Source organism: Halyomorpha halys, unplaced genomic scaffold (assembly GCF_000696795.3).
Source record: "Halyomorpha halys isolate HHAL.00 unplaced genomic scaffold, Hhal_1.1 Scaffold540.1, whole genome shotgun sequence".
NCBI classification, from domain to species: Eukaryota; Metazoa; Arthropoda; class Insecta; order Hemiptera; family Pentatomidae; genus Halyomorpha; species Halyomorpha halys.
In genome coordinates this window covers 462,450-476,183 of record NW_027114507.1, presented here as the reverse complement: position 1 = coordinate 476,183, position 13,734 = coordinate 462,450, and the positions used below count along the sequence as shown (strand labels likewise).

At 30.0% G+C, this 13,734-nt stretch overlaps 1 protein-coding gene across 1 annotated transcript in view; it reads right to left on the bottom strand.

The window, feature by feature from the left end:
• ex (expanded) overlaps positions 1-13,734 on the bottom strand; it is an 89,928-nt gene that overhangs the window by 38,751 nt on the left and 37,443 nt on the right. Inside the window, exons 2-3 of the mRNA XM_014425875.2 lie at positions 7,100-7,253; positions 5,258-5,357 (exon numbers count right to left, since the gene is read on the bottom strand). Of these exons, the coding sequence (XP_014281361.1) occupies positions 5,258-5,357; positions 7,100-7,216 (217 nt within the window). The 5' untranslated portion in view covers positions 7,217-7,253. The remainder of the gene's footprint in view (positions 1-5,257; positions 5,358-7,099; positions 7,254-13,734) is intronic.

Genomic DNA, 13,734 nt, shown 5'->3' with positions numbered 1-13,734 from the left:
TACCTAGAATATTATAATTACATAGTTTTTGGCCCAGGTTTCAAAACTTTATTCCAAAGTTTGGGATTTTACACCTGGATAGAATTTTTTTGAAATCGGTGAAAACATAATAATCAGAACGTGAATATAACCGTTGATACAAATGGTACAATAACTTTAACGTATATAGTAAAACCCGAACTCATATTTAAGAAAGAAATTGGGGTTTTCCTCATCTTTCCTAAAATGTTCAATATTTATATAATATCTTTACAGGAATGAAATAGAATATGAACAATGATCTTAATACTCCTATCAACGCGATGAAATTGTTTACACAATTAGCAACAATAACAATCCATTGCCACAGGTCCATATTTTAGCATACTCTAGGATCGTCTATGGTCCTCCGAGTAATCTGATATTTCCATAACGTTGTATAGAATTCAACATATCAGTAACATCTCCGAAAGACACTTTGAGGTAATTGATTACAATTAAACAAGAGCAGTAAGCTAAAACAAAGGCGATTGTTGGCTGACTAATGCCCAACAATTATTGCAACAATGGTTCAACTCCCACACTACAGCCAGGATGATGGCCATTACGAATCGACCAACGGGACACTGACCTACCTCTTTGACTCTCAAATTCTTTTTAAATACCTCCTTTCAGTTCGTAAGCTCTGTTCACTGTCAGAAAGATGTGTGGAATTTCTTTTAACTACAAAAATGTAAACATTTCTTTTGTATATTTCTTGTTCGGGTTTTAAGGAGAATTTCGAGCTGAAATACTTCATTGAATACATGTTTTTTTAAATTATAAATTAATGTAAGAAATTTTATCTTAACTCTTGTATAGTAATTGTAATTGACACATTAGAAATTTACAAATAAAAGTGGGAAACAAATATATACAGATATATACTTTATCACTTGTATGGCAATTTGCAGAAGAAACTATATTGCGAAAAAAATTATTTATATATACTTTTATAAGGTTTTAATTAAATTTGCCCAAATGTACCATCTCTTGGCGAAGTATAATCATTCTACCACAGCTATACCATACCCACGGCAAATATATGACCGTCAGACTAACTAAAACAATGTCTTCAGAAAACAACTCACAAAACGAGATTCCATTGAAATTTACAGTCGAAATATCTGCGATTGATCATAATACGATAAAGAAATATTATTACTAAGGTAGAAGAAGAGGGATTCACCTCAGCAATAATTTGAAAACAAAAAATTTGATAAAATCCTTCAAACTGAATATTGTGGTAAAACATTAATCAAAAAATTTATAACACTCAAAACAGCTCTTAAACGCAATTTTAGAGAGGTCAATTTTCCAAAAGTTTTAATAGGGAGCATTTTTAGGGAATAACCACCAACCAGATTTTCCGACAAGTTGGGAAATTCTGTCAAAACTGTTGAACCGAAGAATGTTAGAACTTACTTCCAATAAATGTTTTTAACAATTTCTATGAACGCTTATAGATAACGGTTTATTTAGAAGATAAGATGGCTTGCATATAATAAATGTTTAAAAAACATTGTCATTTTTGGCATAGCCTTCATGAGTATATTTCAATCCCCATTATCTTGTATAATATATTTTAAGGTCTACAATTATGAAATATTTATTTATTTATGAAATTCGATTGCTTTATTTGAAAATGTTTATATTTAATTATGAAAAAGTAAAAAGAATAAATAAAATTAAAATTTCATTTCATTCCATAAATAAATGATTTGTGACGCTGTTCGCTATGAGACAAACAGGAATTTGAACTTTCAAATGCTTCTTTATGGTTTTGATTCCCATGAAATGAAGAATTCCAAAATAGATTTATCAACAACCGCTTCCACATCATCCGTGATGCTGCATGATTTTAATTTAAAAAATATACTGATGAATCACCGATATGCAATAATTAGTCCATTTAATACTAATTAATTGATAATTAACAATTTTCCTTGTTTGTACAATTTACTGTTACTTATTGGATTCTTTGTGTTGTGGCTTCACTTAAATAATGCTAACCCATTATGTTGCTTTCATTGAGGCTTAATGAGTCATGTTTTGCTTTTTATCTTTCATTCCAGTGTTTGATTAATTGATATTTTTTTTTCAAAATAAAATTGAGAAATCGGAAATTCTAGAAGAACCTTTGGCGACGGACGGGAGAGTAATATCTGAAATACAGAAAGGAAGGCTACGGGATGCCTTTCTAGAAAGCTCGGTCTGTTGGCATTCCAACCTGGACGGATTTCTAGAACTGAGCACACCGTCGCATCTTGTGCATTTTCTCTTTCACGGGCGAAATACGCGGTATTTCACTTGCTTCAGTGAAGAGAAATACTAATTCTACGATGTTTAATATTAGGTGAATTATTAAAAGTACGATACAAACTTGAATTTTGGACGGGATGATAATTTCATAAAAAAATAAAAATATATTGATTTTAACGTATTTCAAAGATAGTACCGTAGTCTGGGGGTTGTTTTTTTTTTCTTCGTCCTATAGACTGCCCCAAAGCTACTACGGCTGTCACAAATTAACTTCAGGCTACAACACAATCGACAGAATAAGTCAAATACAAAATAAAAAAATCTCAAATTTACCTCCGTTAAAACAAAGAAGCGATAGATATTGTATTACGGTAACTACAGGTTTCGTTACAATAAATACAGTTGGGTTGAAGAAGCAAAGCACTTTCCTCTGTTTTGATGAATCGTATAATTGATAATCAGTATGACCGAATTATGGATGCACTTCAAATAAAGTTGGTTATAAGCCAAAACTACATGGAATTAAATAATGCTTTCGATTTCAATTACAAAAAAAAATTACTGCAGAACCACGTCCAACAGACTCCCAATCATCCAGCTCTTCGGATTAACCGACAGTAAAAAGAAAATAAAGAATTTTTGCCCTAAGTAGGTGTGTCCCAGGGGGGCTCCCAAACGCTCAGGGTTGACTAAAGGGTAAATTAACACTATAAATAATTATCTCTCCCAGTCAGATTCGAACCCGGACCCAGGAGATAATAGCACAGAGCCTTACTCACTGAGTTATCCCGCTCCCAATCATATAACAACTATCAATGTCTCAATCGAGAAATTCCGGCTATGATAGATAAGCAGGATTTTATTGAATGTAGAAATAATTTTATTTTAAAGAAATTTGTGCAGAATACTTTAAATTAATAAATTAATTAAATTCATAGCTGATTTTTACAACATAACAAAGCAAGAACACTCAGCACAAGATTACATCGAATACATTTATTAATATTAATAGAAAGAGGAAAAACCGAAGGAGAAAGACCTTACACCTTACATAAGCTTAAGCACTATAAATAGAAGCTTTAATTACTTCGTGGTATTTAATCAAATTACTTTGCCATGGAATACCAAGAATAATTTTCACATCAAGAAGTGTTAATGAGTCTGTTAAGGTTGAAAACAAGGCCGATAATTACATAGTTTTATTTTTTACTCTATCTCATGCCAAAGATATTAAAATATCAAAATGTAGCGATAAAAGGGAGTATTGGATCGATTTTATTTAGCTATTTTAAAGATAAAATTCATACTAAATTATAATATTTTATCGCTAAACAAGATAATAATTATATATCAAGAATGCAATCTTCCACAGCCGAGGTTGAAGGAAGACAAGGGTCTTTTGTAATGTGGTTATCTACAATCCCAATTATGCATTCTTGGATGAATTTCGGCCTTCGGTCATTGTTTTGATCTTTACTTCTTGACCTCCAATATTACACGAGTTGTTACAAGAAGGCTAGATCATTTTTGTCGAATTATATACTTATGCATCACTTCCTTACAGAATGCCCTCCTTGGCGAAGAATGCCCGATGATGACCCGGATAAAAGAACAAGGATCTTCGATTATAGCCGTCCTTCCTAGGCCACAGCTACTAACCTCGATTCGGTTTGTCAGATTTCGGGTGTTTGATTATTAGTTCCAACTCCAAAACATCTCGCAAGTTCTTTCGGCAACCTTTTTCGCAACCAGTTTTGACGCTTCTTGTCTTGACCGACCATCAAGGACTGTCATTAGAAATCGAAGATGCTATAATTTCTTTTGATAATCTTAATGTCAAGAGACAACCGAACCCAAACACACCTGAGTTCCTAAAATTGTATTCATTCCTTAGGAAATTGTTTTATTATGTTCTATGAAACGTACTGTTAGTGAAAAAAGACGAGCATGTACATCTAAAACTCAAGAATATCAATATAAAAAGAGCACAATAATATAATATCACAGCATTTTTAAATAATAGAACGATATTATTTGTCTAACAATTTCACAACTATGAAGAAGACAATGTCAAAAGAAACAATGGACGAAAAAGATAGCTCTTTCGTTAAGAACCAAAAAATTATAATGAATCTAGAGCTAATTGCATGGAGGGAAATTTTCACGGTCAGTGATCACGCCGCAAATGATGGCAACTATTCCTGGATAACCAAGGAAGCCATGTTTTTACATTAATTTTTTAACATTCCTAAAATTTTCTATATGAAAGTTTGTAAATTAGCTTATCTTTCGGTAGTAGATGGGTTCTAGTAATTTACAGTACTGCCATAATAGTACAGGCCTTTAGCATTCTTTCCTGGAAAGTTTTGGAGTTCTCAAAATTTACTCATTTATTTCTTGCCGTTTTTAGGGGGATGTGGGTGCTGATTACAAAGTTCAAGTTTGTAAACCTCAATTTTTACAGGAACTATTAAAATATATGTATGTATATATTTCAGTCTTAGCAAAAACGGTTGTACGTAGCTTAAGTGGTTGTGGCGTAGGTCTTCTATTATCAACCTGAGAGCTGCGGGAGGCACCGTTTTAAATTAGGTCTGGGTGGTGGACTTTTTTCATTTCGTGGTGGGCCCACGAAATGAAAAACTTGACCCCCCACCATGGTTAGAATAGGTTGATCGATCTCTTGATAACCGTCGTATGTTGGCAATTTTTTTTCTTTTCTTTTTTTTATTTTAAATTGAAAACAATATATTGTTCTTTACTAAATTAAAGAAGTGGAAATAAAAAACTTAACTTATCTATTTTTTTTTTAGCTCTGTTTGCTACGCTTATACATGTCACCCCAGAAAAAATAATTCTAACATTGTTTATTAGGTTCCGCTCTGAAATATATTTTTATTTCAAAATACATACATCTGCAATAAAATACTTACCAAGCCATTATAAAAAATACATAAATAATTCAGTGTATGCCTACCTAATAGGACTGATAATCCGAAAAGAGCGGTGTCTTGCATTCCCTGGGACTTCATGTAACTGCATAGTTCCGAGTAGAGATCTTTCGTGCGCGACTTGGGCTGAAAACAAACGATTATATTTACTCCTTTATCAACTATTGCTAATAATTTTCAAATTTTATTATATAATCTTATAAATATAGTTTTTTATAGGTCTAAATAATTAGCGGTTAATTTGTTAAAACAGCGATTGCCACAAGATTTTTTTATTTTCAGGCTATTAAAATAACTGATCATTAGTACGCGACAAGGAGGCAAACACAACCATAAATCATAATGATTGTAATTTAAAACAAATCTTTTTTAAAAATGATTTATGACCTGCTGAATTCATTAAAATATATTATTCAAGAATCGAAAATTGATTAGGCTTTTATTAGTAAACAATTATCCGTATAGTTGTTGTGAGGGCTTCATTACAAAACATCATTCCAATATAATGTTAAAAATTTAATTATTTTCATTATCATAACATCGTCTTATCTTCTATTAATAATATAATATTTTCTTTATTTTTACTGGGACGATATACAATGTTTTATTTTTGATAAAGTCGTGGAAATAAAGAGTTTAATTTTTATTTCATAGAAACTTTAGTTAATTTTTTTTTTCAATTAATAACATTTTAAATTCCAATATTGGACCTGTAAAGTACTTGAAAGTCATTATAGTTACTATTGAAAAGTCTAGATTAAAATATTATGCTTGAAAAAGTAGAATTATTTTTATAAGTTATCCAATGTAACACAAACTGTCATTTGAGTGCTTCTGTAAATAATTTAAGGGTTATCTGCAAAAAAATACATATATTCATCATGGGGAGTTTGTACAGTTTTTAGGAAAAAATAATTCTTTCGTTTCGTATCATCAATTGGTTGCTCCAACCATTGCTTCTCATGTTATTCAAGAAATGGGACTACTTGCCTCATTATTTATTACAATTATTATTTTTAATTTTATTTATAATGCAATAAATATACTATATTTCACTTAAAGTATGGAATAAATTAAATATTTAATAGTTTTTTTAGTTATAATTTGAGGAGTTATCAAACAAAAGTCAATATATTCACTTGTAGATAGTTATAATTAAAAAAATTATATAGTAGTGATGTAGATAAGTTAAATTTTTATTTGAAATTTTATCTATAACACATATTTAATAGGGGAAAATTTAAATTTTAAAATAAATTAAATTAGTTTTTGTTGTAGAACTTTAATTTGTTTAATTTTTTTATCATATAATTTATATATATCAGGAAATGGTGTGAATCTGCTGTCTTATCTCTATTACTAATGTCTGAAAATATATGACAGAATATAATACTAAACAATTAAGAAAAAAAAATTGTTTAACTAAACTTAAAAGAAGTGGATATATTAACTTTTGATAAAAAGCTCACCAATCGTTTTCCTTGAAGTAGATGGATTTTCATTTTTATGACAAGGAAAAAAGAGGTAACAATAACAATCAAACTTATGATATATCGTCTGGAATTTATATTTTTGAATGAAAATACTGTTTCAATATGGAGCAACAATAGAGAAAAATGATAGAACACTATTTTCAGACTTTTTGTTTTTAGTTTTTCGAAAACGTGAAACATAGAAGCTACCACCTTACTTCAGTAAAACCTTTCATAATTATAATTAATAAAATTTAATATGAATATAACTGCATGATATGGTGAAATTTAAAAAGTATACTTATAACTGCGGAATCTTAATCAGCTTTGAAAATAGCGCTCGCGTAGGAAACATTATATCATTATGTAACTTACAATACTTGAAACATAAATTACCTCAACTAAAAAGTATAGCGGTCCTCCAACAAGAAGATGAACTTTTAAGAACCTTGTGCAGGGCTGTGGCGTCCCTTGAGGTATGGAGTGGAATGGTCCGGTAGATCCTACTCGCATGCTGCATCCTGATGCCCCCTACATACCAGCTTCCACTCTGCAAAAATCATTGTAATACAAAATAACAATAGAAATAATGAAAAATAATACATCCTACATATTAGTTCAAAAGAAAGTAATATATGTTAAGTTATTATATAAAATAAAAGGCAGGATTTACGTAGTATTAGTTTAAAGAAATATTTTATCAACCTTGGCCGGAGTACTTCAAGGATCAGTGAATGCGCCCTACTATCTTCGAAATAAATCTTAGGAGTATACTTCAACCATGACACTCTGAGATACTAGCATCTTACTAATGCCTCACTTCATAGTTGGAGTGTGGATATTGAAATATTACTATGAAGCGACGATTCTTTAACACGGTGTGTGAACTATTATTTTTTATTTATCTATTTTTAAATTAATCGTTACTATTTGTAATTATAATAGTTCGTGGTTATAGCATTGCAAATAGTTAGGGGTGGTATTATGCTCCTCCAGTATCAACTGTTAAAAGATAACTTATAAACTGTTACAATAACCATGCAAGGCTAACCCGGGCAGTTCTGGTTATAAATAAACGAATTGTGAACTCTTAGTTTATTCAATTTTTTCAAAATGCATATTTTGAAACCATTTTGCAGCTTAGGTTTTCTCCTGCAAAAAATCACAAACTGTGTCATATCGTCGTCGAAAAAAATAAATATTAAGTATCCAAAAAAATTAACTAAACTATTTAAAAGGTAAAAAAAAAATCTATGATTGTGTAAAAATAGATGTCTCTAGAATGAAGTGTAAACTTTTATAGTTATAGTTTTTTGTTTATGTTTTATAACGTATCAATATTTAAGCTATATTATGTAATGTAAATTTAGAGATTTTTCAACTTTAAATCATGCCCTAATAATATATTTCAGTTAAAGGTTCTAGGGAAACGTACGTAATTAAAAAATTTAATTTGACGTTTTTGACATCACACCGAGGGCAGACTGTCCCAAATACAGTCCATAAACATAAAACATTTCTATAAAAAAAGGCAAGTTTTACTTAAAATCTATTCCAATTTTTTTTTCGTCTTTCATAATGTTTATTTCATATCATTTTAATGTATACAACGCATACAAAATTGCATTGTGTGAAATTTCTGTTATTATACAACATAGTTCAAGAATTTAACATAGTCACATTTAGACTCAAATAATCAAAAAATTAATTTTAGTAATAAAAACTCCATAAAATAATCCAAATAAAATGTTTCAATAAAAAAAGAAAGTTTCAAGTTTTCTCAGTAAAGATTGAAATTTTGATATATTACTTTTCCAAGAATTTTATTGGACATTGACCTGGTGCGGAAAAAAAATTATAAATCTTTGTAAATATACATATTTCTATTAACATTAGATTTCATTTATTGTGGATGAATACCAACACTATTATCAAACTTTTGGCGGTTTAGGTTAGAGTTTCACAACACAGATTCTTTTACGGGTGAGGAAATCGGGTGTAGAAACGATCAGAGAACTTGAAAGAATTTATCTGAGTTGCTCACATGACGATCTCAGCTGTTAGTAAAACGTTTATACTTGAGAAAAAATAATAATCTGAAGAAAATATTGTTTTTTTAAATAAATCGCTAGATATTTTAAAACAATATTTAAATTAAAATTACCTTCTGACGAACAATTACAAAAATTGACTTACTCCGATTTTTAAATATTCTCGAGAGTAATAAAAAACAAAAAAACGCATTATTTCTAAAAAAGGAATTTTATCAGTGTGTATACAAGGACGGAACGATCGTTTGAAATGATTATATTTTATCGCGGCATCACAGAAAGTAAAAGCTGATGGTATTTAATTTTCTCTTTAATCGAATAAACAATTTCAAAGAGACTGAAATTGAATAGCGTTTTAAAAAAGCTATAACAGTAAAGAAATTCAATCTTTTAATTGAGACAAAAATTCTGAAGGAAAGAATTTAAAAAACAATAGAGATCTATCAGCATGGTTAATTGTGTGTTTTTTAAATATTCCTTTAATAGCCCGTATAGAAGTTTTATCATTATAGGGGATAAAGGTATTGTATGTTGAAGAATTTCAGATTTTTGTCTCACCTGATCAAAAGAACGTGACTTTCCTTCTAAAATACATTAACTCCTTGCATGTTTGTCAAATAAAGGAAGATTATTCCGGGATAGAAGGGTGTACAAAGAACATTCTAGGGTCAGCTACCTACCAAGAATGTGGCTAGAATACCAAACCTCCAATAGATACACAAAATACTTGATTATTTTAAACTGGAATAATGTTATTTTTAACATAGTATAGTGTATAGTAATTATTTAATCTTTATTTTTAATAGCTTCATTTAATCTCAGAAGTATGTTTTCTTTAATTATTATACGACAGAGACAATATTAATAACTTTTAAATAACTAAAAATTAAGAAATTAAAATTAAAATGCAGAGGCATAATTCATTTTTTTGTAACTGTAGGAACTGCATTTGGTTCAAAAATACAACATATATGCATATACATGAATTCAGAATAAAAAATACCGGAAATAGTGAATCGAATTATAATCATATAATGTTTATTTTTAATTGCATTCATGAATTTTAAACAGTTTCATTTAATCTCAAAAGGTAATTTTCGCTTCTATGCAACAGAGACAATATTAATCACTTTGTTATTCCTGAAAATTGAGAAATATGTTGGTACAATTTTTTTTATTTTTTTTTAATTATAGGAACTAGATTAAAAAAAATTGATTTGGAAAAAAACAAAAATAAATGGAAACTGAGAATCGAACGTTTTTCTCAACATGGAAATATTAGTACTAGAATATAATGAAAAATATATTTTCAAAGAAGATATGAAACCGAGAATGATTATAAAATATTAAAAAAAAAAAAAAAAAAAAAAACGAGATCAAAGATACCGATTAATTATTATTGGCCTTGTGCGTTGAGCAATCCCTTGAAGTATGCTACATCCGACATACCATAGTGATAATGCAATCTTGGCGTGTATGTGTTCACGGTAAATTTCCAGGTACCTGTTACGCAGAAGAACGGAGGGTACCGGGAGTTCCAAGGAGGGCCGGCATGAGGAGGCATATTAATGGAACGAACATTAAGGGGGGGAGGGGAAATTCCTCGGTGATGACGTTGGAATGTTCAGAGGGTCAAGGAAAACCGCCTATACAATAGAAGACTTATACTAACTTTATTCACCCACTCCTCTCCAGTAATTACCCACTACCCCCCCACACACCCAATTTCTAAATACCCCTAATCAACAAACAGAGACTAATGGAAAAAATGTTGACAACAATAAAGATAATGGATACGATCAAACATATGTTCATGATAAAAACCAATGGTAGCACTCCGATCATAGACTTATTATATTAAGTTTCAGGATCATTTTATTTTCAGTCAACTCTAAGTATTTTCGGGAATCGTATAGGAAGCATTTTGCTAACCGATCTGTGTGATAATGAAGTTTATTTTGGAAAGAAAGATGTCTATTTTGGGCCAGATCATTTACCTAGAGAATATTGAGGTCAATGTGGATTAGTTCATTTGTGACATAATAAGCAGCAGTAAGGATCCTTAAAGGGATTTTAGAACCGAAGAAAAATATACTGAAAGAATTTGATGATTTAGTTCAACTGTTTCCTACGGGACGTCCACGTGATGTAATATGAATCTTTTTACATAAAAAGTCTATAATATCATCAAAGATATCCCTTATCCTTTACCTTACGAGGTAAAACATGGAAAATCTGTGACTTAAATTTAAAGTTTTAAAAACACGTCTGTTATGGAACATTTTCGTTGCAAGGGGTGAAAGCCCCGAACCTCTACTGTTTCACAAAATATTTTTAATTAAAAGATTTCACATGATGGCAAATTAAATTCTAAGACTCGTGTTATTATTTTAATTCAATTTTTTTAAATTCACCCGTTTTTCAGATAACCAAAGTTAAAGTGAAGTATTTCGCGGAGTCCAAGGCTTAAAGAAACCTATCAATCTATATAGCACTTAATGATATTTTATAAACTTTTTTAAAACCCAAATTACACCTTTTCTTTTTTTAATATTTGGATTTTTTTTAAAAATGTTTTTAGCACAAAGCATAGGTTGCTATATGGTGAAATACTTTTATTTAGTTTGAGAAATAGTTTTAACTAAATAGTTCCAGACTTAAGAAACGACCGAAGTATCATATTTTCGTAATTACAGTGGGTGGTGTAATTTATCACCCAAAACATTTGTTTTCTAAAGTAGATTAAAATTAAAAAAAAAAAAAAATGATTTTCTGGAAATTCCAATATAATAGTTTTCAAATTGCTAAGAATATATCTGACGTCAACTTTGATTACAAAAGATTTTAAATAGAAAAAAATATTTTTTTTTCGATGATATTTTCAAGGAAAGTATTTATGTGTGCTGAATCAAGGATCTGCCACATCATTTTATGTTGAGATAAAATCTTTAAGGTTAGTAATTAAAACATTTTTTATTCTTTGTTTTTTCCTTTGTTCTGCTGTAGAAACATTTTGGTGGAATAATCATATCGATATCATTTTTCATACTCGAGGTATAAAATAAAGCAATTTCAGGGATTCTTTTTTTTCTAATCGAGAATAACTGGGACCAAATTAGCCAAAAGTTTCGCAATAATTTAAAAAAACTATTTCAAGTTTTTGGAACGGTTCTAGATTTTTTTTTAGTTGGTTTGTCTTCCTCGATGATAGAACTAAAGGTTACTGTCAAGTAGGAACAGTCGTGTTTTTTTGCCGGGCGTGCAATAACAATTGCCAAGTAGCGTTACCCTACTCGGTAAAAATGCAGGAAATCAAGCAAGATATCTGGGAAGAAGAACTGAATCTGAAAGTGAACATGAAATATGAAATACTTACATATGCAAGCATCAATATCTAAAAATGTTTAAAAGAAAAAAAATTTCCGATTTTTTTAGGAGTCCTTACCATTATTTACCGATTGGGAGATAAGGTGCTTAAAAAAATAATTTGAAACCAGTGGTTTAATTGAACTTTATAGTTCAAAACCACAATTGAATTCTTCAAAATGCTATAAATTGCAAATCAGTTTGTAATGCCGTTATGGAAAGGTTTCAAAAATATTTTTCAGTTAGTTAAAATTTTTTTTTAAATTGTTTATTTAATGTAATTTACAACTGTACAAAATAATACAATAGGTAAATATGTAGTATGTTTCATATACACTTGAAAATTTTGGGAAGGAACCACCCATTGGTGGTACTTCAAACATTAATTAGATTAAATTAGAAGGTCCCGTGGCCATCTTCTTTTCAGACGCCGAGGAGGATTATCAGGGATTGTTAAGGATGAAAGATTAAGAATTAATGGGTTAGGATGGTTAAGGAGTTTGTAATGGAAAGACGCATATCTGTTTTGGGTCAAATCTGCAACGAATGGGATGTTAAGGTCTTTGTGAATGAGTTTATTTGTGACGTAATAAGGAGCATCAAGGATTTTACGTAGGATTTTGGATTGTAAGGATTGGATGCGGGAGGAATTCGATGGTTTGGTGGAGCCCCAGAGCTCAATTCCGTATGTCCAAATTGGTCTGATTATTGTAGTGTATACTAATATTTTGTAGTGAATGGGAAGTTTAGAGAGTTTGTCAAGTAAGTGTTGTAGCAATCGAAATCTACGAGTAGTTTCTTGTCGTTTCAGTCTTGTGTGTGGATTCCAAGTAAGTCTCTTGTCAAGATGGAGTCCTAAGTATCGAATCTGTTCAACAGGCATTAGTGGTGTATGTAGAAAGGATACTGTAGGACAGGAGGGCAGAGGTTTACGCCGGAGAGTAAAGGTGATCTGGTGAGATTTGTCAGGATTTATTTTGATTCTCCAGTTTAAATTTTAAATAAGTTTTTATTTTATTTTTAATTGGTGTAGGTTTTTAGTTCTGTTCTTATATAAAAAATAATTCCTTTTTCATTTTATCCATTTTCATAGAATACCTCAACAAATAATAAGTCTCAACGGTAAACATCTTTAAATTAGGCAACGTAATATTTCTGTTACAACTTTTATAACCATTCTTCTTTCCCACATTTGAGAATTATTAATGAATATGACAAAATGCTAATAACAGCAACATTTCATCTCACGGATGCCGTTTGAATAGTGTTAAAATATTTTAGGTATTAAAAATAAGTAAGAATTTATCTAATCTAAAGGTGTACATTAGGAACAATTAACGTTGCTACCTTATCTAAATCACTTAATATTATCTAGTGTGAATTCCTTTTAAGTTTCGTCACACAGAATACACCAGCTGTGTCTGAATTTTTCAGTTTTTTCCACTGGTTCAAATTTAATGTTTCGAAACTTTTTTACAAAGTTTACTCGAGTGATTGTATAAATATTAATCAATTTTGTATTAATATTTCTGCTTGTTAAAATATGGCCCAAGTATCATGTATTTGAGTTTATATGAAAATATGAATTTATTATTATATTATATTATAATTTCT